The 25,160-nt window shown below is 44.8% G+C and overlaps 1 protein-coding gene across 1 annotated transcript in view; it reads right to left on the bottom strand.

The window, feature by feature from the left end:
* Positions 1-4,513: 4,513 nt before the first annotated feature.
* The window catches only part of LOC115472547 (kynurenine--oxoglutarate transaminase 1-like), a 39,766-nt gene continuing 19,119 nt past the window's right edge, over positions 4,514-25,160 (bottom strand). Inside the window, exons 3-6 of the mRNA XM_030206842.1 lie at positions 23,144-23,202; positions 17,332-17,482; positions 4,735-4,884; positions 4,514-4,609 (exon numbers count right to left, since the gene is read on the bottom strand). Coding sequence (XP_030062702.1) covers positions 4,514-4,609; positions 4,735-4,884; positions 17,332-17,482; positions 23,144-23,202 — 456 coding nt within the window. The remainder of the gene's footprint in view (positions 4,610-4,734; positions 4,885-17,331; positions 17,483-23,143; positions 23,203-25,160) is intronic.

Below are 25,160 nucleotides of genomic sequence, written 5' to 3'. Positions count from 1 at the left end.
ATAAACCAATCTAGCACTGTACCTGAGATCCCAATAGATCGAAGACTGAGCAAAAGAATTTGGTGATCTACAAGGTCAAAGCTGCAGAGAGATCAAGGGATAGAAGTAGGATAGGGGAGGGGGTCATGTGATGGCTACTTCCTGAACGGGCGCCTCGCATCTGCTCTCCTCTATTATCCCCTATAAATCTGCTACATTCAGTTTGCTGCATTAACAATACTTTTCTATTTTGTACTATAAGAGTCTCTCTCATACCATCTAGCCTTCCTTGCAGGGGCTCTGTTGGAGATTGGCTGGTGGAGATCGGTGGAATGCCAAGCAAAATGCTGAGACTGCAGAAGGAGCGCTCTAACTTCAAGATGGCGGCAGAATCGATGGTGTCTCCCATTCCTGGGCCCACTCTGGTCGTGGAGCTCCTGGAAGCGGCTATCAAAGAGATGACATATGTCGGAATCCTTGACGCTTGGCTGCATGCGGCAATCGAAGATGTTAAATAGTAGTGTGGATGCCCAGGCGAGTCGTCTGCAGCAAGCGGAGGATCAGACTTCTCACCAACAGGATCATACGCAGGAAACTGTCGGCCGGGTCCTGGAGTTGGAAAAGCATTGCAAGGCCCTCGGGGACCAGGTAGAGGAGCAAGAGAACCAGGGACGAAGCAATAACATCCGCTTAATTGGGGTGCCTGAGTCGGTGAAGGATAAAGAACTGTGGGATTTGGTAGAACTTTGGCTGCCCCAGGAACTGGGCTTGGAGCTGGATGGGCCACACTTGAAAGCAGAGTGGGTGCAACCACATTAGTGTCTTCAAGGAGGATCGGATTAAGCCCAGGCCAGTTATCGCCCAAATTTTTAACTTTGCAGAGAAGGCCCAGTTGCTGAAACGCTACAAAGCTAAGCGGGTGGTATCTTTTAAAGGTTCTCAGCTACTGATGTTCCAAGACTTTTACGCCAAAGTCAGTAAGCAGTGTAGGCTGCTGTCCCCCTATTGTACACAGTTATTCCAGAGGGGCATATGCTTCGCTCTACAATAACCTGCGAAGGTTTGGATCAATCCTGATAATAAATCTTTCACGTTGGAATCCCCAGAGGCCATGAAAGCTTTTTTGGATGAACACCCTGCTTGAGAATTCTGTGTGGTCAAGCCTTTGCCAAAGTCTGGGTGGTCTCATTGGGGTTAGTACGTCCCCCTCACCTGGATCCGGGGAGCCTTCACCAGTATACATCTATGGCGCACTTCCTGTTGACAGCTTCTGTTTGGGCTTTCTGTGACCTTATGAGTAGGCCGACTTCACATTGGGATTTGAAGACCAAGCTTCGTTCATCGAAATCTCTATTAGTGCCTGTTGAATGCATGTTTTATTGTACTTTTGAGCACTTTGCCTCTTTGCAGCAAGTTTCAATGTTTTTCTTTTGCATAAACTACTGCTTTTGTGGGTTTGGGGGGGGGGGTGGGGGAGGAGGGGACGATATCAATTTTGTGAGGTTTGGGTGGGTATAGAATGAATGTGGAGTGTGTATGCAATTTGTTTGTTGGTTTCTGGTTGCGCTAGAGTGTGTATGATTTGTTTGAGGGGGTGGAGGTTGCAGGGGTGAGGAGGGGGGTAGGGGGCCTTACCAGGCAGACGGGCTTCACTCATACTCAGATGCGTATTGAGGGTGGCACACACTTTTCGGGTGTGTTTAGCTGGGATGTCCACTCGACTGCTTGTTTTTATGATATTGGTGCTTTGGACTGGATTGCTTTGGTGTGTATTACTGGTGTCACATAAGCTGAAAATTATTACTTTGAATGTGGATGGCATTCGTTCCCCTGTAAAGAGAACCCGTATAATGCAATCCCTTACGAAGGATCATGTGGACATTGCTTTGCTGCAGTAAACGTATCTGAATGCCTCAGAACACCTGAAGCTTAAGAGAGATTGGGGTAGGCGACCTCTACTACTCTGCATTTAAAAAAGGCAGAGGGGTACAGCCATTTTTGCTCCATAAGAGGCTAGCCTTTATCAAGATCCGGAGGACAGATGTGTACTGGTAGTTATTCGCCCCCCCCCCCCCCCCCCACACACACTTTTTTTGTTATATTTTTCTCTCATTGTTGATTGGGTTGTTCTTGACAGCATAGCTATTATTTGTACTAGTATGGTGCTTTACCTGGTGCTACTGGTGTAATAAGATATAAAAAAAATAGGATGGATTTGGTTTCACCTAAAAAATTATATATAAAAGGATGTAATTCCTAATAGAGTTGTCTCAATACTGTGATGGCGACGGAAAGCAGTTTGGTTAGGATGCAAAACTTCTGTTTTAGTAATGAAATTGACCAATTGTGTGTGTACTACAAATTCGAGAATCTTAGCAGTGAAGGGAAGGTTAGAAATTGGACGATGGTTATTAGGATCCATAGAAGAGGCAGATGGATCTTTGATTTTTGGAAGTTGAATGGCTGATTTCCAGTAGTCTGAGACTGTGCCTATAGATAGGCCGAGGCAGAGCTTCTCCTGCAGAGCTTAAAGAATCATTACACAAATTAATACCACATCACCACCAAATGACCCCATTCCATCTAGCATTCTTAAATGTTCCTTGGATTCCTTCCTTCCATTCATTCAGTGATGTTGTAGTATTAATTTGTGTAATTATTCTTTTAAGCTCTACAGGAGAAGGTTGGGTAAATTGGGTCATCGTACTGCAAGAAATAGATGAGAGATGCAAACTTGGGGATGTGGGTAGGGATCGGTGAGTTGTCATTCCTACTGGAAAGCTGCTGCGAAGAGTATCTATTTATTGGTGAAATGTAGTGATAACGACTGAGCAGTTGATTTTTGTTCAGTGGCAGTGGAACTGAGTCGATAAGTGGTTAGTGCTTTCAGGGTTTTGTAAAAAATAGAAGTATTGGATGCCTTAGTAATTTTGGTGGTAAAATATTTCTTCTTGGCCGTTTGTACAGCTGTTTTATATGAATGTGCTGTATGTTTAAAAATAGAAAGATGAATACTGGATGGATGGCTACGCCATTTTCTGTTTGGCGAAGTTGTCTTTTGTGTGAATGTAAATCCTGTGTGAACCATGGATTATACTTCTTACGTCATTGCAAGAGTAAGTGTGGTGTGTTTAAAGAAAGCGTGAAATGAATGAGAGAATGGTCTGACCATGGCACTGTAAGAATGGAATTCACATAGATGGAGTGTGTGCAAGTCGGGATAGATATGAAAAGATCTATTATGTACCCTCCATGATGAGTGGGAGCAGTAACATGTTGTGTCAATCTATGATCTAGCAAAAAGGTTAGAAGCAAAATTAGAAGGTTACATAAGTATTGCCATACTGGGAAAGACCAAAGGTCCATCAAGCCCAGCATCCTGTTTCCAACAGTGGCCAATCCAGATCACAAATACCTGGCAAGATCCCAAAAAAGTACAAAACAATTTTATTACTGCTTATCCCAGAAATAGTGGATTTTCCCCAAGTCCATTTAACAACGGTCTATGGACTTTTCCTTTAGGAAGCCGTCCAAACCTTTTTTTAAACTCCGCTAAGCTAACCGCCTTTACCACATTCTCTGGCAACGAATTCCAGAGTTTAATTACACGTTGAGTGAAGAAACATTTTCTCCGATTCGTTTTAAATTTACTACATTGTAGCTTCATCGCATGCCCCCTAGTCCTAGTATTTTTGGAAAGCTTCACATCTACCCGTTCAAGGCTAAAGGCTGAAGAAGTAAAACACCAACCCGGGCTCCCTCAGGAAGGACAATAGGAAGGTAATAGAAACACCAACTTACCAGGAAGGCTCTTCTGCCCACATTACTCTCTTCCTGCAGTTCTCTGCTAAACGTACAGTGATTCACTCCCTTTGTTTATTTTTTTGCTTTTTTTCCCAAATGCCAAAAGGAGGGACCAGATCCCTTTGGGTATGCCCCAATAGTTTCAATCCTGCAACAGCTACCTTGGCTTAATTGGAACAAATCAATTTACGGGACGCTGACTCAGCATGGCTATCTTATACCCTTCTATCAGGAGAAATAGCTCCTGACTTTACAACAGGAGCTCACATTTCCCTTGTTAATTTTGAAATCTTCTGTTAAAGTATATAAATATATAAATAAGCAATGAAGAAAATATACAACATAATATGATACAAGCTCTCACATGTACAAGATACAAATCTAAGTAGAGAGCTTTGATTCTTATAGCTATCTAGAACAAATGAAGTATGCTGAAAATCACCCTCCCTCCCCCAACACATAAATATAAAATAATCCACAATAGAAAGGAGCCAAAAGATCTTTCATTCACAACTGTAAATCACTGAGAACAAAGCTACGACCTTGAGAGGGAAGGGGACTTGTATGACTCCCAAATAGACCAATATCGTTTATGTTTGAGTGTAAGATAGGCATCACAAGCCTCCAACATCATTAAGGTATGAAGAGCATTTCTCTTTTTATATAGGACAGACCTATCCCTATTTGTTATAGGGCAGGTCTTCAGTCTTTGTAATGCAATGAGCCCATTCTACTCTCCGGACGTAGTGGTATGAAGACAGCTGTTCCTCCCAGCCATTTTAACCATTGGCTCATAGCAGTCAAAAAAGGGCTCAATGAGGATAACCTAAGAAAACAAGAGGATCCAACAATCAAGCAAGCCAGTAGCAGACTTGAAGAACCCATGCCAAAAGGTCTGTTGCTCTTAGAATGCACTCCAAATAATACCCTTTTACAGATAAGCTGCAGTACCTCATCACCCTCATCCACTAGGGCCTGAAAAGCACAGAAGAGTGCTTCATAGGCTCCCACCGTCACCAGCACATTGCAGTAAGGGTCCAGGTCCTGTCCAAGAAGTTTCCCATAAAACTCAGCCAAAATCTTTACTAGAGGGGGGTGTCCCTGTAGACAGAAAATATGACAGTGAAAGGAGATGATAGGGCGGAAATCAGGCAGGTGCAGGTGTCACGAAAGACAGGAGATGCACAGATTACTGCAGAATCAACAGCACCAGCTGAAGAAGCACACAAGCAAGTTCATTCATTATAAACACAGTGAACATGTAGTTCCATGTCCAGAGGAATAAGATGAAACAGTCCTGGTTTCACCCCACAGCATGCCTGAAGATGGAGCCCTGCTTTTCTTAAGGAACTCAGTCGGGAGGGGCTGATCCAATGGGTCAGGTGGCAAGTCCTGTGCACTGCAATAAGGAAGATGCCTGGTTCAATCCCTGCATCAAGCATTCTGCTCTCCAGGTTGGCTGGTGAATATAATTGGGTCTGCCAGAACGGTTTGGGCAGCGGAAGCCATGGGCTTTCTACTATCCTGAAAAGGATTGCATGTTCCCTCTAATACTTAGTTACTCTCACCTTGTATCTGCTCATGACTGGTTTACACGGTCTGGGCAGTAGCAAGCTCCATAATTAGAAAGAAGCCCAATAGTCAGTAGATACAATAATATAGTTTATTAGCATCAGTATCTTACCCAAAGGCAGTATAGGCAACCAGGCATTCACATAGTGGAACAGCACTTCACGACATGTCCTCTCTCTCCAGCCTTCTCCCCCGATACCCTTCAGACTGCCCTTTTTATACCCTTCTGACTCTATTCATTCTAATGGACCCTAGCTTTCTCACCAGAACTCTTTGGCCCGTATCAGTTGATAAGAATGACTTCACGTTCCCAAACCTTCCTCTAGCCCCCACCCCCAGATGTTCTCATCCTACTTGCATCTGACCCACTGCTATCTTCCATTAGCCAAAACATCTTCGCTCATGACTTCTCGCAGGTGCCAGTCCATCATTGTTGACAAGAGCAATTCCCCCTCCCTTGTCAGCTCTCTGAGAACTCACTTCAGCATTTGCTGCCGTGAAATGTATTTTGTGTCAGAGATGATCTTTGATTTTAAGAGGCCTAGCTCTTAGCCTGAGCCATTGGCCTGTATTTCACTGCGAGCAAGGGACAGCATATTTCTACACTGGGGAGCTGCAGAGTCAGTACTCATAGCCCCCCAGATGAGAGAAAATCATGATTATTGCTAGTGGCTGGATTCAATGACCCATAACTGCATGGTTGGGGGGAGGAGGGAGGGGCTGAAGACCATCACTGTGGTGAGTCGAATCGTTGTAAGAGTGGTAGATATGACATGGGAAAAAATAAAACCATCACTAGGCGGTTATCAGTCGGGACTTCTTGATGACAGATCCCAGTACTGGTTCCAACTGGACTTGGGAAATAGAGGAGGAAACCTGCCAGGTCAAAAAATATATATAGAATCAAACTGTATCAGCAGGCATCCAATGGGATAAGAACTAGTACTGGATTAGCTTATCTATTGCCCTAATTATATAAGGGCCAATAATCAAAGAAACTTACACGCGTAAAACTGGCAGACTGATTACTGGCCTCCTCTTTCTGTAGGAAAAAAAATATATACCTGCAGACAAACTGGGTGAGGACAGGTGGGGAGGGAAATCACAAGCAAAAATCATAAAATCAAACCTCCACAGGTACAGTGTATTCACAAGACTGCTTTGATGCAGGCATTAAATGTGCATGTACTGTAAGTCTACACTGTGTGCATCAGTTCAAATGAGTTTGCAGTCCACACACTAATTATTGCCCTTAATAATGACTCAAGTGGACAAGGCTGATATCAGACGCTAGAGGCTATGCCTAATTCAGCTACAGGCAGGTTTGGGGGCTCCTGTGGAATTTGCCATGGCTGGACCTGCCTAACACTGGCTCAGTAAGTGGAAAAAAAACTTGCCTAAATTTTCCTTGTAAGTTCCTTGCTGGTTTGCTGAGGTTAACTTATTTATTATTTACATCTTGTTTCTTTTCTAGCAGGAAATGAAAAAAAAAAAAAAAAGCCCTTTCTCCAGATTCTCAGGTCAAGTATATGTGGGAAATATCCTTTGGCACAATCAGTGGAAGATCTAGTAATTTCTCTCATGTCCTAGTTGTGTCAGCAATGAAATGTGCATAATTCAGATTCATAGGAATCTGACAGGAGCCATAATGTGAGTGCTTCTGCTGTAGTCCTTTAACTGGTCTAAGACCGTTATCACTTTTCACACATGCTGTGGCCTAAGCTGGATTTGGTGACCTTTAGATGAAAGGCATGAAAACTGTGGCAATTCCTTGGCGTCATCTGATGTCCACTGCTTACTAATTAGAATCATTAACTGGAAACCAGGAGATCTAGGTTCAAATTCTACTTGAATATGTCACTTTGGGGCTCATTTTCAAAAGAGAAAAAAAACATTTAAAAGTGGCATTAAAAAAAACTACTTATCTTCTTACTCCAGCTGACTAGTTGCTTATTCACAATTAAGTAATTACACTGTACTCTATAGCTGTGGCCAAGTGGTTACATCACTGGGCTTGTAATACAGAGGTGGCTGGTTCAAATCCCACTGTTACACTGTACTCTATTACGTCATTACCCAGGGGAGTTTTCAGAATCTAATACAATAAAGACTGAATAACAGCCCAATACAATCCAACAGGTTGTGTAGAATGAATATAACAAAATGGGAAATACCCTCAGAAACCAAGGCTCCTGCCAAGGTCTGACCAACAAGACACTATTATCTAAGAAAGATTTTGTGTCCGTGATCTGATTTTTTCATGGGGTATATTCCCTGTTTATTTCATTTAAACTGCCAATACTTAAACATTATTCTTAAAATAACTGAGTCAAAAACATTTCAAGCAACAGCATGGTCTACTTCACTTAGCTCAATAAATGCTGGCTTGACTACCCCACAGCATACTGCTGATTTTCTCTCTCTTTCAACAGGGCTGGATTTGTTTCACCCACAGCAGGGCTTCATCAGGAACCATTCAACTAAATCATAATATCAGGGGTATTAGTCTGTAATTTGTTTTCGTGTACAGAGTTTTGGAGGGCTCGCTGTTTCCTCTACAAACGTAACAGGTAGGGGGGGGGATGGATTGGGTCCGCCGGTCTGAAGTGCACTCACCCACTAAAACTGTTCCATGGACCTGCATAGTGCTGTCATGGACATGGGTATGACATCTGAGGCTGACACGAAATATTTTTAAAGATGTTTTTTGAGGGTGGGACCACTGGGGGAGTAAAAAGAGGTCATCCCCGATTCTCTCCGTTGGTCATCTGTTCAGTTCGGGCACCTTTTTGTGCCTTAGTCGTAATAAAAACAGGTCCAGGTGAAAACGTCCAAGTGTTTATCAGGGACGTCCTTGTTTTTTTTTCGATTATGGGTCAAGGACGTTCAAGTGTTAGGCACGCCCAAGTCCCGCCTTTGCTAAGCCTCCAACACGCCCCCTTGAACTTTGGCCATCCCTATGACGGAGTGCAGTTGGGGACATCCAAAATCGGCTTTCGATTAAACCGATTTGGACGACCCTGGGAGAAGGACGTCCATCTTCTGATTTATGTTGAAAGATGGGCATCCTTCTCGTTCAAAAATGAGCCCAACAGGGGTGGTTCATTAGTGAAAGCTTTTGCAAGTGGGGGAAGGGAGGTTGGGTGGGGGTATGATGATGTCTCTGTTAAATGTTGTGCATTTTGCCATGCTTTTTTTTCTTATTTGAAACTAACAAACATACATAAATGCAAAAAGTGGCATAAACCAGTAGATGGATATTTTTCTTGCCAAAACATCCAAAATCGGTATTTTTGAAACCCATTTTCCAGTCTTTTCTATGCTGTTCGTCTGCAGTGCATCTAAATCTCAAGGGGCATGTTACGGGTGGAATCTGGGCATTCCTAAGACTTGGACGTTTTTTCTGCCATATAATGGAACAAAACAAAAAACGTCCAGGACTAAAACTAAGACATTTTGAGCTGTAACTGTTTTAATAACAACTAAGCCACAAAAAGTGCCCTAAATGACCAGATGACCACTGGAGGGATAAACGAATGACCCCCTCTTCCTCCCCCAGTGGTCACTGACCCCTCTTCCTCCCCCAGTGGTCACTGACCCCCACTCTCACCCCCCAAAGATGTGAAAGAAACAGTACATACCAACCTCTACGACAGCCTCAGATGTTATTGCCAGTTCTATTAGAGCAGCAAGCAGGTCCCATATCGGCGTCTCGATGTTTACCGCCAGATGATTTCTACCACAAGCTAAAATCATTACTGCAACTTAGTAAAAAAACAAAACCCTAAGCTCCGAGACAGGGTCTCACTACATCTCTATGTGTAAGTAATGTGTCGTAAAACCACCTGATTTAAGGCCCTATATAAAATGGAGCAAATTGATCTTACCTGCTAATTGGCTTTCGTTTAGTCCCTCCAGACCGGCACAGATAGGTTATGCACTCTGACCAGCAGATGAGACTGAAAACAAACTAAGCTTCAATTAAGCCTTTAAGTGGGCTGTGCAGTCCTCAGGAAACCAGCTAGGCCTAAAAAAAAAGAAGATGCCCACAAGAGTAAACAACAAAGAGAAAACACTTCAAAAGGAAATCAAAATCTCTATCGAATTTTGCCACCTTGATCCCCTGACCGAGGCTGTCTGCAGTACTGCTGCCAAACAGAAGGAACAGGATGCATTAACCCCAACCGCCTGCAAGGCTGGTACGACGCTGAATCCTGACACTCCCCTGTGTGTGTGTTTTTTTTTTGTAGAGTCCCAAAAAAGAACAGACAAAAACTTCACGAGAATGCAAGCTACAAAAAAAAAAAAAAAAAAAACGATGAAACTACGTCCACTGGGAGGGCTCTGTGCCAGTCTAGAGGGACTAAAGGAAAACTAATTAGCAGGTAAGATCTAATTGCTCCTTCCATAGTGTCCCTCTAGACCTGCATAGATGAGAAGTACCAGAGCAGTGGGACCCATGGAGCCCTGCTGTCAGCATCCTGACTCCAAACCACGCATCCTGATGAGCAACACTAAGGAGGCTAGGGCTTTTCAGCTTGGAGAAGAGATGGCTGAGGGGAGACATGATAGAGGTATATAAAATAATGAGTGGAGTGGAACAGGTGGATGTGAAGCGTCTGTTCACGCTTTCCAAAAATACTAGGACTAGGGGGCATGCAATGAAACTACAGTGTAGTAAATTTAAAACAAATCGGAGAAAAATGTTTCTTCTTCACCAACGCGTAATTAAACTCTGGAATTCGTTGCTGGAGAACGTGGTGAAGGCGGTTAGCTTAGCAGAGTTTTTAAAAGGGGTTAGACGATTTTCCTAAGAACAAGTCCATAAACCGCTACTAAATTGACTTGGGAAAAATCCACAATTCCAGGAATAACATGTATAGGAATGTTTGTATGTTGGGAAGCTCGCCAGGTGCCCTTGGCCTGGATTGGCCGCTGTCGTGGACAGGATGCTGGGCTCGATGGACCCTTGGTCTTTTCCCAGTGTGGCATTACTTATGTACTTATGAGCAAACACAGCGAGGCAATAGTGTTGCGTAAAGTACGAAAGAGAAGACCAGGATCCAGCCTTACAAATTTCCATCAGAGAAACTAATGAATGCCTCCATCCACAAAGCCGCCAAAGCTCGAGTAGAATGGGCCTTCAAGGAGGGAATTGGCAGTTTCCAAATTCCAAGGCAACCACCTCCAACGGGCCAATAGTGGCCTTCGACGACGCCTCACCCCTTTGTGAACGCCCCCCTCCCCCCCCCCACAACAACACAATAGGTGATCCAAATGGTGAAATTCGTGAGTCACCCTCAAATAGCAAGCAGGGGCTCTGCGGACATCTAAACAGCGCAAGCACTTATGCTCCTCCGAGCCATACCTGTCCCCGAAGATGGGAAGAAACCTGCTGATTGACATGAAACAGAGAAAACACTTTAGGCAGAAAGGAAGGAACCGCCTGGAGAACCACTTTCTCCTGAAAAAACTGGAGGAAAGGCTCTCTAGGAAAAATAATGCTGACATGAGCCTGTTAGCTAGCAAAGAAACATACCACAAAGAATTCAGAGGAATTAATGATAAGATGTGAAGGCAATCTAATAAAATTGAGCTGTAAAAATATCAGGCAAAAAAGAGCCTATAATTTGGAAATTAAAAATTATATTGCATTTTAAATAATCCTCTGTTTTCTGGATCAGGGCCCTTGAAACAGAAAGCAGTTGGATTTAAATGCAAAATGAAATTAAATCATGCTGCACAGCTAAAATAAAGCATTAAAAGGCATGAAAAACAGTGTATTGAAAGGAAAACACCCACATAGAAAACTGGCCAGTCTGCACTCACGCACACACACAGTGATGACAGACAGCAACAGAAAGAAGAAAGAAAAAAAAAACGTTGCTTGAAATAACAGCACCACCTCTGCCAGAACTTTAGGGAAGAAAAAAAAGTACGGCTATCTTTTATGCAAGTGAATCAAGTAACACAGACTGCAACTATGAAAACAAATTCCTCTTTTTTTTCTACTAAATGAGAAAGTCTCGCTGTCTGCAAAGCCACCCCAACACACTTTTTTTTCTCTCACTGCATTCCAAAGCAACAGTAACAAATGCCGTGACAAGCTGTTAACCCTTTCACAAATAGCCAAGTACAAGGGAAGAACAGTACCTAAGCAAACTACAGATACTGAGTTGTTATCCTGCTCCAACATTAACAATTACTTACAAGGACTTTCTGCACTAAGGAATCACTGGCGCACACTATTTTAAAAGACACAATCTATTTCCATAGTTGAGAACTCAAAATCAACATTTAAAAAAATAATAATACTTACAGACGTCTATCAAAATTCCAGACATGCACCCCTTGTGCAGCCGACACATCCACACCCAGCTCACCTGCACTTATGCTAGTGACCACAGCCACCACCTAGCCCTTTGCAGTGAGATTCTCCAACCCTGCAGGCTCTTCACTCCTCCGGAGTAAAAAAAACCCAAAACTTCCACAGTCCAGCTGCAGAAATAGCTCAGACATCTTGTTTTATTTTTTTCTTTTCCTTGATTAGTTTAGAGGGCTATTAAGGCTAATTACAGGGCAATCAGTCCCTGTTCGGGCGCCATAATGTGTATTTCTGTCCCTTAGCCCCCACAGGGAGAGAAAGCACTACAGCCCCAACAGCTGGAAAAATAAGAAAGAGAACTTAGACTCCGTTAGGCACAGCCAGTAAATTCCTTTTATTAGCATCTCACAGAGCCAAAAATACAAACAATAGTTCTCTTCCCTGGAGCTGGTTGTCAGTCAGTAATGCACATCCTGAAAGACAAGAGACTGCTCAGCTAACACCTCCCGGAAATCACATATATACTGTTGCAAATTACATTTCTCATAAATCATGTGATTTCCCATAAACTAGAACCATTAGGTAGCCTTATACCATATATGGATTGTTCCTGTATTCTATCAGTCTCTCCTGATGGGAGTTCACCTGCAAAGTCGGTAGCCATTGGCTAGTCGGTTATCTGTTCTGCGTGCACAGTCAGAATACCCTTGTGTCCTCTTTCTGTCTCTCTCCACAAATGCAACATACTGGTAGGCTTCACTGTGTCCTCAGTCTCTTAGCAACTGCCAAGGTTACATCCACCTTATATGAAAAACATACTAAGCTGCAAACAAATGTTATGAAGTGTCAGTTCTCAGCTCCTGAGAAAGAAATGATTGTTACACAAGATGCTGAGTTAGTAGGCTAACATGTGAGAACCAAACTGACAGTACAGGCCTTAGGCCTAGCCCTTAGTAACAGGCCAAGCATAGGAAGGCATATACACACGCCAATGCCAAGCCAAGGCCACAAGAACCGTCTTCAATGTCAAATCCTTCAGAGTAAAGGACCCAAGGGCTCAAAATGTGGCTCCATGAGAGCGAGCACCAGGTTAAGATCCCAAGGTGGAACAGGCCTATGAACCAGAAAACAAATAAGACCTATGCCCCGAAAGAAACAAATTGCATCAGTAAGGGGCCCCCAAAGGACGCCCCTGAATCAGGCCCCGAAAGCAGGCCACAGCTGCCAGCTGCACCCTCAAGGATGACAAAACAAGACCTTTATCTAGTCCAGCCTGTAAAAAATTAAGAATCTAGGGAACTGCAGCGGCACAATGGAATGGTCCCCACACCAGACGCGAATATAGGCGAGAGAAGTCGCATGCTTCTTCGAACGAAGCATAGTGGCAACCACTGGGGCAGAAAGTCCTTTCTTCAACAAATGCACCCTCTCAAAAGCCAAGCCATAAGAACAAGCTAGATCTAACATGAGCACTGGACCCGAGACAAAAGATCCGTCACCAGTGGAAGTTGAAAAGGCTCCGCCACAAGAAACCAAATGAGGTCCCCATACCACAGCCTGCGTGGCCAATACGGCACCATCAAAGCCACCTGACTGGGATGACACTGAATTCAAAGCACAACTCTGCCTATCAAGGGCCAAGGGGAGGGGGAAATACATAAAGCAGGCTGATGCTAGGCCAATGCTTTACCAGAGCATCGAGACACAGTCTTTCCACTATCTGAAAAAGAGATGAATCTGAGTTTTGATGGCGGATACCATGAGGTCCATCACCGGGAGGGCCCCAGTGGTCCACTATCTGAGAGAAGGCCTCTGGACTGAGCTTCTATTCTCCTGGGTCCAGGAGATGTTTGAGAAAGTCCGCTTGCACGTTGTCCACCCTGGTGTGAACTGCGGAGAGACCTACCAGATGAACTTCTGCCCACACGAGGAGAAGAGACGCTTCCCCTGCCATGGACCAGCTCTTCGTGCCTCCCTGTTGATTGACGTAAGTGACTGTCGTGGCATTGGTCAGACATGACTCGTACCGCCGCTCTGACCAGATGAGGTTGAAAGGCTAGGAGGGCCAGCCGGATAGCTCTCAATTCCAACACATTTATTAACAAACTTGCCTCTAGAGGAGACCACTCCCCTTGAGCCACTCTTCCAAAACAATGCACCCCCCCCCAGCCGGACAGGTTTGCGTCCGTCGTCACCACAGTTCACTCTGAGGAATCCAGACTCGTGCCTCCTGAGAGAGGACTCAACACCATCCACCAACACAGACTGTCTTACCAGGCCATGTAGAGGTAGGTGATCCTCCAGGGTGTGCAAATGGGGAGACCAGTGGGATAGAAGTACTCACTGCAAAGACTGCATGTGAGCCCTGGCCCATTGTACCACCTCCAACGAGGGTGCCATGGAGCCAAGCACTTGCAAGTAATCTTTTGCCCTTGAGCACTGGGAATCCAAGAGAGACCAGAACTGCGACTGAAGTTAGCGAATCCTGGCCTCCAGGAGAAAAAAAAACTCTGCCCGCACTGGTATCAAAATGAACTCCCAAATACTCCAAGGTCTGGGACGGCTGAAAATGACTTATCCAGATTGACTACCCAGCCCAAGGACTGGAGCATGTGCACCACCTGGGCCGTAGCCCACACACTCTCCTGGTGAGACTTTTTTCAGATGAACCATTTGTCCACATACGGATGTATCAAATGCCCTCTTTGCACAGAGCAGCTGCCACTGCCACCATCACTTTGGAAAAGGTATGGGGAACCATTGCCAGACCAAAGGGGAATGCACAAAATTGATAATGCCTCCCCAAAACAGCGAAGCGAAGGAAATGCTGAAGAGCCAAGCGAATAGGGATATTAAGGTATACCTCCATCAGATCCAAAGATGACACGAACTCCCCGAGGTGCACCGCTAAAATGACCAAAACACAAGATTTCCATGTGAAAGGAAAGGACCTGAAGAGCGTGATTTACCCCTTTGAGATCCAGAATAGGCCGGTAGGAACCCTCTTTCTTGGGGACCACAAAATAGATGGGATGGGAACCACTGCCTTTAAGGCCACCAGCCAACGCAGGGTCTGCCGAACTGCCTATACTTTCCAAGGGACCCTGCAAGGAGACACTACAAAGGCGTCCGGCAAGGGGCAGGTGAACTCCTGCGCACAGCCATCGCGAACCACCTCGAGCACCCACAGATCTGGGGTAATCCGGGTCCACTGCTGGTAGAATTCCTGCAGCCTTGCCCCTACGGGAACCAAGGACTGGACCCAGACACCTTCGTTGTGCAGGTCTGCCGGAAACAGCCACCGAAAGTCAGGACTCCTGGCCCACCCGAAAGTACTGTACTCTCTGAAATAAATGGCTACGCTGAGGACCATCTCTTCTATCTGGCCTATAGCGATGAGTCTCCCTAAACCTAGATTTCCCAGACATACCTCTGCCTACTGGATGAGGCCTATCGTCCAGAAGCCGAAGAACCTTAGTCTCCCTTAGACTTCTGACCAACTTATCCAGATCCTCGTCAAAATAGAGAGCCTCGGAAGGGAAACTTGCTCAATTTAGACTTGGACACCAAGTCTGCCGACCAGCCCCAGAATCACAATGACCACTGGGCCGCTATACCAAGAGTCATAGAGGACGCATGGATAAGATCACACAAGACATCCAACAAGAAGGAGGCGCCCATCTCCAATTTGGCGTCCTCCTGATCCATTATGGGTCAATCATCCGATTCTCTGTCCAAAATGTGCTGTGCCCAATTAAAACACGTCCTGGCTACTAAACAGCCGAAAAACAGCCACCTGAACAGCTAAGGCAGCCAACCCTACTTAAGCAGCACTTTCAGTTGATGATCCTGGGGGCCCCTAAGGGCAGAGCCACCATCCAAAGGCACCATATTCTTCTTGGTGACAGTCAGAAGTACAGCGTCCACCATGGGGGAACGCAAGGACTCCCGAGCCTGCTCCGGAATGGGATAAAGGCGAACCATGGACTTCGCAACCCGAAAAGGGGTGTCAGGAGGAGCCCAGTGTGCATGGATGACATCCCAAATGTCCTGGTACATGGGGAAAGAGTGGGAGAATCTGTGAACCCCCTTAAGCAAGGGCTATCCACCATCCAAGGAGCCTCCAGGGGAGACTCCTTGATCCGCAGCACAGAAGACACCTGGGAAATCAGTTACTGCAGCTCCTTCCGATGGAAAATGTGGACAACCAAGGCGTCCTCCCCTGAAGGCAGCTCCTCCTGCCAAGAGTCGTCCCCCACAGACTGCTCATGGTCCTCCTCCTCAGACCAGCCAGGTAAAGTCTCCGAACCCTGAGAAGCACAGTCCAGGAGTTCCTCCTCCTTCTCCCATTCCCCATGAATGCGTTTAGAAGGGGGAAAAGAAAAGGACATCCCTTCTGCAGAGCAGCCCCAGCCTGCTTCAGGCAAAAGACCTTGTACATGGCCAAAACAAATTCTGGGGGAAAAATCAACCCCTGAAGCACCTGTCGGTGTTGGCCCAAAGGGCAGAGACCCCGAGGCAGGAAAGGGTTCCAAGCGTGGAGGGAGATCAAAGCCAGACATCGGGGGACAAAATGGAGGCAACAAGGCAACCACCTCAACGGGCTCCCCCAAGGAGGACAATCCCACTGAAAGTCTGGACACTGGAGTCACCTGCCCAGACTTCCCATATCCCAACTCGGTGCGCTTCGGAGCTGCATAGAGGCCACAATGCCTTGCCACATCCACCCCTGGCGATGGCAAACCACTTAAGGCGCTGAGATATTGCTGCCAAGAAAGAAAAAAAAAAAAACGTGGGCACTCAGCAGCTCCCCGGAGAAGCCCAGGGCAGCTGAAAAACAACCTCCGAAGGGGGAAAAAAAAACTCGAGTCTACTACTCTCTTTGTTTTTTTCTTACGTGCAGCTTCACCGTGGTAAATCACCGGTGCCACTTGTGTCTTTTTTGTTATTTTTACTGACACTCAGGCCACAAAGAAATAGCAAGGAAGCCCCCACAGAACTCCAAACTGACGGTCTGCCCGAAGACAGAGCCAGACAGCTAAGGTTCACAAATCAACAGGTACCCACAGCAGAGTCCAAGTGGGGGGAGGGGAGAGGGACCCAGCCACCGAGGTTTAACACCCCTGGAGAGAGACTCCCGCAGGTCTCAACCCCTATCCAGCTGGCAGACAAGAGGAAAGCAAAACTCGAAACTACCTCTGGAATTTTTATTTTCTCTGGGGGTTGTTTTTTTTTTTTTTTTCATAAAGAGAGTGTTTTCTCTTACCCAGTAGCCCCAAGAAGAAAACTCGAGACAAAAAAGAAATCCCAGGGCCCACAAGTAAGCGACTGCACAAGCTTACCTCTCCTCCAACTGCTGAGAACCGACTGTTTTCCTGAGGACTGCACAGCTCACTTATAGCTCAGTTTGTTCTCATTTTCCATCTGCTGGTCGGAGTGCATAACCCATCTGTGCCGGTCTAGAGAAACGCTATGGAAACTGAATATTGCTTATATACTGCACTTTGTAGCTGGCAGGTTTTCCTGAGGCTGCATGAATTTTATCCTTGAGAAGGAATAATACTTAGAATAATGCAATCATACAGCAGCAAACATCTCTGAGGGTGCAGCAGAAGGCAACAGGAAGGAAGAGGAGAAAGGAAAACACGCACAAAGGCCCGTGTGTACTGGTTCAGCATGGGCTGCTCCCCACTGACAGCATGGATAAATGCTTCTTTCACAAAGGGCGGAGGGGAGAAGTCTGGGAAACCTTGGCCCAGATTCACAGTCATGTACTTGGCAGCCAGGTTAACAAATTCCACCCTGCAGAGGAGAGAAAGGCAGAACCAGTTGAGAGAGTGGGTATGTGCCTTGTGCCTCCCATCTCTCCACAGTTCTATGGTAAACAACTATTCCTTTCCCTATAAAGAAAACAGCACACACAAATCAAACCCTTATTTTACAACTTTTTGGCAAGTAATGGCACTTCCCTATTCTCAGATGTCATTCTTAAAAGCGCCACATGTGGAGTGAGTTGCTCCTTTAGACAGCGATTGGGGGGGGGGGGGTGTTAGTATTGATTGCAATTAGCTGGTGGGAGACAAAGATTAGGAGGAATGAAGGTCTGTTAACATAGGAGGCTTTGAATATGGACTGGCTTTCCTCCCTGGTGGTTTGGGCCTCAGTGTGCTAGTAAGATCATATATTTATGTATTTTATGTTGACATATTTTAATTATGTATTGAACTATGTTGTATTGTTATGTATTGCTATTATTATATATATATATATAATGATTATAAAAAATGCTATGATGAATTATTATTTTTTTATCATCATTGTCACAAAACACCTAGCCACACGCCTGGGGCTATCCCGTGGCCACTTAGAGAGTCTATCCCCAGCACAGCTGAGGTCTGTCTGCATCTGCCGCTTGTGCTCTACACGAGCACCCTACTTCCACCGACAAGGTCCCAAACGCCTCTGGGTGAGTCTCCCGCTCTCAAAGTGTTCCCCAGCGATTTCTAGGTTACTGAGGCCACACTCCCAGTGGTCCCACAGTTCCTAGAAAGCACTCACAGACCCAACATACAAACCACCAGGATTCTTAGTCAGTCCAGACAAGTAGAGGCAATAAAATAAAAATGTTTATTGTCATGAAAAACTAGAACAATGAACAGAAGAGGTGCAATCAGCAAACAATAACAGGTAACTGAAATATGGATCAATTATAATACTATCTAAACATTTGTTTACTATCTAAATAGTACCTGGGGAGTTCAGGACATATAGCTGCTCCCAGGTTATCACATATAACTGTTCACAGGGCCTCAGCAAAGAGATCTTTCTCACTGTTCTCCCTGGCTAAGACTGGAGAAAAAGCCAGCACATCCTAGCTGAATTTGAGCTCCTGGGCCAATCAGAGCACAGAGCTGGCCACATCACTGCAGGTTAACTTCTTCTCTGTGTTAAACTAAAGAAGGAACAGTCATTTCTCTGTAACAGCTTTAATCATAAACATGCACCACCTGCTGGCCAAAGTAGAGAAATACACTTCATGAAATATTCTTGTAATACAGATGCTGGAAAATTCACCATTTCACCACACCTCCCCCCTTAAGAGAGAGACCCCAGACTACGGCCTCTACAGACCACTGTTCGGGTCTCAACAGTGCAGTGTCAGGGTGGTTCTGGCTCTTCCTTTCTGGAGAGTCCATCAGCATTACCATGTTCACTGCCTTTCCAGTGCATATAACAGAAGCTTTTACCACACTCAGTACATGCTAATGGTTTTAATCCTGTATGATTCATTTTGTGAATAGTGAGTATCATCTTCTGACAGAAGCTTTTACCACACTCAGCACATGTGAATCGCTTTACTCCTGTGTGGATTCTCTGGTGCTTTGTTAGCTGTGATTTATAAATAAAGCTTTTTCTACATTCAGTGCATGTAAATAGTTTCATCCTGAAGGGGATTCTGTTTTGACAATTTCCTTTTCGATGGATGCTGCTCTGAGACAGAACAGGGATATAATCTTTCATCTTTCTGAACTTTCCGATATTTTGATAGTTTTCTCTGCCGACAAAAGAATTTTTCAGCTTTAGAAGAGATTGACTGTTTTAACATGTTCTGTGAATAAATTTCCAGCAACTGAAACCTGTAAAATGTGTCTCTTTTATACATCTTTTCTGTTATCCTTGTAGTTCTCTCCCCTTTGACTGAAGGTTTTTCCACAGTCTGTACATTTAGATTGTCTTTCTCTAGTGTCAGATCTCTCTGGTAATATCTCTGCTAGAAGGTCAGGTATGGGTTCACTATCCTGACACTCTTCTGGTGGGCTACACATAGCTAGTACCATGGCTGTGTGATCTGCATAGGCCTTTAACATATATTTACATAAAAGGTACGCTGCTTTCTGTCTGAGTCTATAGATATAACATAGTTTGCATCATTCAGGTGCCTTACGACCTTGTACGGTCCTGCCTTAAGTTTAGACTGACGGACTTGGACTAAAACAAGTACCTGCTGGCCCTAATAAAATTCTCTATTTTGAGCCTTATGATCATACCAGGTCTTTTGCTTAGTCTAGGCTGCCTGCAAGTTATCTCTGACAAAGCCCACAAGGTCTTCTAATTTCTGCTGCATGTTAACTACATATTACAAGGGCGTCAGGGGTGTTAACTTTCTCCTCCCAATGTTCTCTTATTAGGTCAAGGGGTCCTCTCACCCTCCAGCCATAAAGCAGCTCAAATGGGGAGAACCCAGTGGACTCCTGAGGTACTTCTCTGTATGTAAACAGTAGGTAGGGCAAGTATTTTTGCCAGTCCTGGTCTCCAGGCTCCACAAAAGTGTTTAACATATGCTTTAATGTCCCATTAAATCTCTCCACCAACCCATTAGTTTCAGGGTGATATGGAATGGTACATACAGATTTCACTCCACAATCTAGTGCACGTGTGGGTCACCCCGATGTCCTGATAGTGGGATATCATGTGTAATCTGTAGTAGTTGTTCTCTGTAAGCCCCGGGCACTATAAGCTGCTTGCCTGTTGTCCACAGCCTATTAAGATCAACAGGACCAGTCTCTCTATACAACAAGCCCCCTTTCCGTAGGATATGATCTTTACAAGTCTCATTGGTTGGTTAACCAGCCCTCTGCCTCGGGGCTTCTAGGTCAGGGTAAGCGCGCTGTGCTGCCTGTAAAGCATGTCTCTCTGTCCTGTATCCATATCTGGAAGGGTCTCTGCTGATGACTCTGACAAATCAGGGTCAAAAATCTGATCAATAGCTGTGTCAGTTAAGTCAGGCTGTTCCATACTCACAGCCCCGGTCACCTCAGGAATTGGTGCTGCTGGAAGAGCTGGAGCACCCCCTCCTGCCGCTTGGTCAGCTGGTTCCACCTGGACTGACTCAGGATCTGGAATTAGAGAGGTGGTCTCTGCTGCTTCCGCTTGTTGGGCCGCCCAGGCCTGACTATGGGTCACCATTGAGGAAATGCTGACTCCACTATCAAGGGTAATGATCATTGGACCCATGTCGGTTCCACACAGCATCGGTACCAGCATGTTTTTCATTATTCCTATTTCTCTGTATCCAGGCTTGGTACCCCAATCCAGGAATACTTGAGCAATGGGTACAGTCTCTCTGGATAAATTGGCTAACACTACCTCCGTAATGCGCTATGGAAAAACAGCATCTTCCAACACTAGCTCTGGTCGTAATAAAGTCATGCTAGAGCCAGTGTCCACAAGCCCAGCTACCTGGGTCCAATTCAGAGAGTTACTGGGGTGATGTAGTTTTGTGAAAACCCATCTGTTTCCTTGCTTGATGAATGACCAGTAACTTTATGTGCTGCAGCAACTGTGTGGGCCTCTTTATGAAACTGGAGCCACCCATGAAAGCTGCCAGCTTTGGTGCAGAACTGAAATGCTCTTTAGTGCAGGCTTTGGATTATCTGGGCAATCCACTTTGAAATGTTCTGTACACCCACACTGGAAACAAGGTTGTCCGTGCCTAAAGTCTTTAGGTTTCTGGGGAACATTGGAGGGTTTGTCGACTATTTCTGAGGTTGCAGGGATATTTGGCTTAGGGCCCTGGCTGCCCTTAGATCCCGACTGCTGCGGATAAGGACGGCTTCTCTTTGCCAACCTGGGATAGATAGCCTTATAAAGATGTAAGACAATTCAGCCCCCTTCTCTGGAGAACGGGGCTAGTAATCTTGAACATGTTTCCTCACCTCTGGATGACAATGCTGAAGAAACTGCTCCAGGACCATTAGGTTTTAGCAGTCCTCCAGGGTTTTAACTTCAGTTCCACTGAGCCATCGCTGATGCTAGTATCTTAGCTAGATCAAAAACTCACTGTATCATCCGCCCCCTTTTGCAAAGTCCGGAACTTTAGTCTATAGGTCCTGGGGGTAATGGCATAATGGTTCAACAAAGCTTTGTGCACCTCCTCAAACTGGGAGCACGACTCCACAGACAGTCCTTGGCACGCCTCAAGTGCTCTACCAGTGAGCTTTCCTCCCAGATAACACACCCAGTCTTTCTGAGGAATCTTATTGAGGCGGCAAATATTTTCAAAGACAGTTAGATATCCATCAATGTCACCTTGGGTATCAACAAACTGCAGAAACAAGATGGGCCAGATCTGGGCTGTGGATCCTACTTCTGGCCTTGGTGCAGGGGTTGGGCAGGAGCTTTGGATACGAGCCTTTTCCAGCTGGAATTCCCGTTCTTCATGCCACAAATGGAATTCACGCTCCTCTCACCACTGCTGCTGTTGGTCTAGCCACTGTTGCTCTAGCATGTAGATCTGCTGGATCTCAGCTGGTGTGGCATCTGGCCCTACCAACTCACAGGCCTCTGCCCATAAGGGGTCTGCTCTCACCCCAAGAGAACTCTGCATAGGCAAGTCTTGCAGTTCCTCCCGCTGAGGTTATCCAGTTGCTCTTGTGTTAGGTTAAGCATATCCAGTGTCTGAGGTCTGCTATCAGTCGCCATCAGTACACTGCTAAACTAACACTACATTAAAAAAAAACCCAACTGAACAGGAAAGGGACCCTGTTACTGCTACATTCATTCACTGTGCTCTGTGTCTGGAGGTTACAGGTAAAGAAAAAAAAACCTCTGAATCACTCAGTGGACGGTGACCCTCACATCACACACTGAGCCTGACAATCCCACCACGTTGCCACCAAAAAAGGACAAGGTCTGTCATGAAATACCTAGCCACTCGCCTGGGGCTACTCGCAGCCACTTGGAGGGTCTATCCCCAGCAGAGTTCAGGTCTGTCTGCATTTGCCACGTGCTCTACACTAGAACCCTCCTCCCACCAATTGGGTCTCAACCACCTCTGGGCGAGTCTCCCGCTCTCAAAGTGTTCCCCAGCGATTTCTACATCACTGGGGCCACACTCCCAGTGGTCCCACAGTTCCTAGAAATCACTCACAGACCCAACACACAAACCACCAGGATTCTTAGTCCAGGCAAGTAAAGGCAATAAAATACAAATGTTTATCGTCATGAAAAATTATAATAATGAACAGAAAAGGTGCAATCAAGAAACAATAGATAACTGAAATATGGATCAATTATAATACTATCTAAACATACACAATCATAATGTAACATATATTGCATATGGGTTTAACCATAGAACGGTGTGAAACTGATATTACATTAGGATGGGAAAACTGTAAAAAGATTCCAAAAGTAGCCATTGCTGCTTTTACTGTAAGTTTAATTATTTACTGTAAATTTAATTATGAACACCTGAAATTTCTAGCTGCATCTTAGAACAGGAATTATTCCATAAGTGCTATATATTAGGATAGTAGTAGCACTCCTTATACTCCCTTATGCCTCAAATAAGCTCCATCTTCTCAGATACAGAGGGGAGAGAAGGGTAACTTCCTTTTGTTGCTTTCTGTCACCCATCTTTTTCCCTGGTACCCTCAGCTCCCTCCGCTAGATAAGACTTACCAGATATTCTTGTCAACTCCTTGCAGCCGTTGAGCTTGTATATGCCGGGACATTTCCACCTGCAAAGAAAGCAGAGTGCTAAGACTCTTTAAGGAGAAAAGTATAAAGTGAGCACTTTTTCCTGGTCAACAATATAAGAATTGCCAGAAGTACCATACTGGGTCAGACCAAAGGTCTATCCGGCCCAGCATTCTGTTTCCAACAATGGTCAATCTAGGTCACAAGTATCTGGCAGGATCCCAAAATGTAACAAGATTCCATGCAGCTTACCCCCAGGATAAGCAGTGGCTTTTACCACGTCTTCCTTAGGAGTTAATGTATTTTTTTCTCCAGTTATTTGCCAAAACCTCTTTGAGCTACTCTGGTTTTCTATCACATCCTCTGTCAACGAGTTTAGAGCTTAACTATCTATTCAGTGAAAATATTTTGTCACACAACAGAAATGACAAAGAGTTTGAATAAAATACTGAAAAAGAACAGGGAAAAGGGAACTCCAGTAAGACCCGTTTTCTCCTCATATATGCCACTAAATCCAGGCCCTCTTGTAGCTCTCTGCATCTCTCTGCCATATTGGTGTTTGAGTAGTATAGAGGGACCCCTAATAAACAACATAAATGGGAAAAGACCTTCAGTACATTAGGCTCATCGACATACAATTTTGTACACAACTCTTGGTTCTCCCTCCCTCCGCTATTCTTTAGCACCCCTTCTAACCTTGGGAACCTAGATCAGGTACAAAACTTACATCTTCTTAGTAGTTTACACAAAGTTTTAATCGCCAGGTCCCCAAGCTGATCGTAGTTCGTCCCTACAACGAGGGGCAAAGTGTAATGAGCAGCACTAAAAGCAAGGGTAATGTTCACCTAAAGGAGCCAACTCCACCTACTGCACTTTGCAACAAAGTTACAATCCAACACTCTGATTCTGTTTGGTTTACTAGATTTGGAGCTAATCTTCAACAAGAAGATATCGATACATTTTCCCCAGTGGCTATATATATTCAGCAATGGCACTTACATGTTTAAACTGTATACCAACCTCTTATCTGTAAAACGTTCTATTTGTGTGGCAGCACTTATAAACATATAACACTGCCATTTTCCATATAGTTTTTCGCTCTGTCCCTGGCCTGCCCCAATTCCTGCACAATTTAACTTAATAGAGATGTATACAGCCATATTTGATATATTATCCAGGCCATTAAATTGAAAGCAAAACAGTTCCTAACACACAGCCACTTGTGAATATTAGTCCCCTTGATTTTCAAGTTTTCTATTAGCAATTTGCAGGGTCTTAAGGAACGCTGTGCTCTCAAAACAGATTAGTTTCCTATCTACTTCTACTCTTTCTCCTTCAATATCCTCTTCCATTTTCACCATCAACTACCTCCTATATCTTGAATACTTTCCTCACTCACATTACACCTTATTCTGCACTCTCTGTTCCTCTCTGAGTTGCAGAGAAAGACCAGTATTGTATGTCCAGGAGAGGAACTCATGAAACCAGCTGACTGGAGAGGGACCCTGCAAACTGTATTTGTGTTACAAGTTGCACAAGGACTGTAGAAAATGATATTATTCACTCTTTATTTAGAAATTCATTTTACCCCCAAAATGGGCTGCCATCTCCTACAATAAAGTCAGCATCCAACCTCCCTTTCCTTCCACAATGTTCACCATAATGTGGGTGGGTTTCTCTGCTTTCCATCCACCTCTTTCTCTAGGTCCACACCAAGGCATGCCTGCCACCAGCAACAGAATGTGATCTGTCACTGCCTACAGTTCACAATGGGGCTCATTTTCAAAACAATTAGACTTACAAAGTTCCACAGGTTACAATGTCATTCATAAGAGATTCTTTCTAAATGTTTTAGTTTTCAACATTTTTATTGATGACAATCAGAGTTAGACATATTCCACATCTGGCCTTAATAACATGGCCACAACATAACATACTTAACAAAAGGCTAGTGCTTAAGTCTGTCATCAATTTTTTTCTTTTTCCCTTTTCATCCCCC

This window comes from Microcaecilia unicolor, chromosome 6 (genome assembly GCF_901765095.1).
Source record: "Microcaecilia unicolor chromosome 6, aMicUni1.1, whole genome shotgun sequence".
In the NCBI taxonomy this organism is placed as follows: Eukaryota; Metazoa; Chordata; class Amphibia; order Gymnophiona; family Siphonopidae; genus Microcaecilia; species Microcaecilia unicolor.
This window is presented reverse-complemented; position numbering and strand designations above follow the sequence as displayed.